The sequence below is a fragment of the Populus nigra genome, chromosome 7, assembly GCF_951802175.1.
Source record: "Populus nigra chromosome 7, ddPopNigr1.1, whole genome shotgun sequence".
NCBI classification, from domain to species: Eukaryota; Viridiplantae; Streptophyta; class Magnoliopsida; order Malpighiales; family Salicaceae; genus Populus; species Populus nigra.
The window spans coordinates 1,506,366-1,509,184 of record NC_084858.1 but is presented as its reverse complement, the minus strand read 5'-3'; the positions used below and the strand labels follow the sequence as shown (position 1 = coordinate 1,509,184).

The 2,819-nt window shown below is 33.0% G+C and overlaps 1 protein-coding gene across 1 annotated transcript; it reads right to left on the bottom strand.

Moving 5' to 3' along the window:
- Positions 1-1,744: 1,744 nt before the first annotated feature.
- On the bottom strand, positions 1,745-2,107 carry LOC133699279 (uncharacterized). The gene has a single exon (XM_062122481.1). It carries the CDS (start codon positions 2,105-2,107, stop codon positions 1,745-1,747), a length of 363 nt encoding a protein of 120 aa, XP_061978465.1.
- Positions 2,108-2,819: the final 712 nt, after the last annotated feature.

Below are 2,819 nucleotides of genomic sequence, written 5' to 3'. Positions count from 1 at the left end.
TTTCTATTGGATTTGGTCCTCATTATTTTGATTGTTTTTTTTTAATACTTTTATGATTAAAATTTTTACTTCATGATTTTTTACGTGGCTGTCTTTTATAAGGTGATCCCGATCTCATAACTCAAACCGGTTTAAATTTGATCTTTTTAGTTCCTTTATTATTATTTTTTTAATTTATCATTAGATATTGTGTTATCGGACCTTAGGCTTTGTTGTTCGTTTCAATTTTTTTTTATGAGGTTATTCTAATCTTACATCTCATGTAGCAGATTAATCGAATTTACTCAAGTTGATTCTTTTTTTTCTTGATGTTTTTTTACATGAAATTAATTTTTTTTAATTTTAGCATTTGAAATTAAATTATTGGCATTTGAGCTTTGTGATTTTTTCTCTTTTTTTTCTATGGGTTACCCTTAGTGTGAGTTAGTCAAGTTAACTCGGATTTTTTTAGCGTTAGTTTTATTTAACCTCAATCTTTTTGCTAGGTTTTTTTAAAAAGAAATATATATTATGGGTGACGAGTTAGCTAAATTAACTTAGGTTGACTCTATTTTTTAAAATTTTATTATTTGATATTAAATTATTAATTTATTTTAATTTTCTTTCTGGAAGCTATCTAAATCTTATATTTCAGATCATATGTTAATTAAATTAACTTAAATTGATTTCGATTATCATCTTTTATACATTCTTATTTCCCATTAAAAAAAATCTAGCCCTGTCTGCCTTGGACCTCTAGCCACGTTTGTAGTTTACCCTGGATGGAATCTTTGCTTGATTTAACAGGCGGTGACAACTTTCTTCTTCTTCTTATTATAATTATAGTAAAACTCGAGTAATGAGTGCACATTGATCAATTCATATCTCATCCCTTCAACAAAGTCCAAAAGAAATCGCACATGCCTCAGAGCATCAACGGTGTTGCCGCCCCCACACCAACGGTATCGTTCAGTTCTAGGCCGATTTATCAAGCAGCTCAGGCGTATGATCCTGTAGTGCCATATGAAGCTTCTTTTCAGTAATGTATCTTTAATGCCAAAGCCATCAACTAGACGATTCATGCAGCAGACACCGAACGTAATTCGTTGGTATACAATATAGATTGCTTAATCGATCGAACAAAAAAACATGCAGAAATATCCAGACAATGCAAGATTTAGCCCTGTCTCTCTCTAGATATCGTAGTGCTAAGCTGTGAAAGCCTAAAAAAAAATATAGGCTACTTGAGGAAGATCTGGATGTGTAGAGTGATAGTAATGGAAAGGAATTCTCTTTGTGGTTGTATACTAAATATTTAGGCTCTTTATTAGTTTTTAGGCTCCAGCTATGCCTTGTACTGCTCTTAATTTGTTTTGTTTGTGCTTGGATCGATTATGCCTCATGTTCTATTACTCGAGTCTGAGCTTTGAGCGTAGACCCCTCAATCTGTCAATCAAACTAAACATGAATCTATCCCGTCTCAAGCATAAAGAAAATCTAAAAAATAGAGCGAGTGCAGGAGGTTTTGGAAATTAACATGATTTGAGGACAGCGCAATATATTTCAAAATACATATATAAACAAGCAATCAAGAACAGCAATACAATCATTTAATTAGCTAGAACGATGCTAATTAATTATGACTAGAAACAATCAAGCAGAAGCACATATATAGCATTAATTTAAGGAAGCACACCACGCTTGGATCTCTCTATTGTGCATGTATATATACATGCATATGCCCGCTCCAACATGCAAATAATAACTAGTTAGCTCGAGGCACATCACCCCAAACCTCCTCGCCAAACAAGATGATTTTTCTCTTAGCTTCAACCCTGAACTGTGACCCGAGGCGATGGTCATCCTCACGAAGAAGAACAACCCTGTCACCAATTCTCAGTTCATAGTCGGCAACAAATTGAAGCCAGCCTATAGAAAGCCATGGCTTGTTGTAAACTCCATTTGATCTCTTCCTGCAACGAATTACCCGAAGCTTACCGCTGCTGTCTTTGACTTTCAAATCAACAAAAAATTCCCCTGCGAAATCAAGATACTGTAAAGAACGAGATGGCAATGAGAACTGAAATTGGATATCAGTATATTTTAGCTCTTTGTTAAACATCTCCATTTTGATTTCTTTGGGACGTGAAAAGAGAGAGAGACATTTATAATACTGATATTTTATCAAAGTTGGGGGTAAAACAGGCATTCATCCAGAATGACAAGTGGCATTTATATTGGGGGTAAAACAAAAGGAGGCGAAAACACTGAGCCGCTCGTGCCCAGAGTTTGGAAGATATTCGCCTCGACAACCACAAACCCCTCCTGGACCCCACACTCTCCTCTCCCAACCGCTCGTGCCCAGAGTTTGGAAGATTTTATTTTTTTGATTGTTTTGAGCCGTCAGATTGAAGTGGGCAGACCGGGCTAGATTTTTTTAATGGGAAATAAGAATGTATAAAAGATGATAATCCAAATCAATTTAAGTTAATTTAATTGACATATGATCTGAAATATAAGATTTAGATAGCTTCTAGAAAGAAAATTAAAAAAGCAATAATAATTTAATATCAAATTATAAAATTAAAAAAAAAAGTTAACATGAGTTAATTTAGCTAACTCGCCACTCATAATATATATTTTAAAAAAAACCTAGCAAAAAGATTGAGGTTAAATAAAACAATTTTAAAAAAATTTGAGTTAACTTGACTAACTCACACTAAGGTTAACCCATAGAAAAAAAAAAAAATCACAAAGCTCAAATGCTAATAATTTAATGTCAAATGCTAAAATTGAAATAAAATTAATTTTATAAAAATAAACATCAAGGAAAAAAAAGA

What these genes read in the sequence shown, in the direction of transcription:
- LOC133699279 (XM_062122481.1), bottom strand. Translation starts at nt 2,107, where the DNA reads ATGGAGATGTTTAACAAAGAGCTAAAATATACTGATATCCAATTTCAG.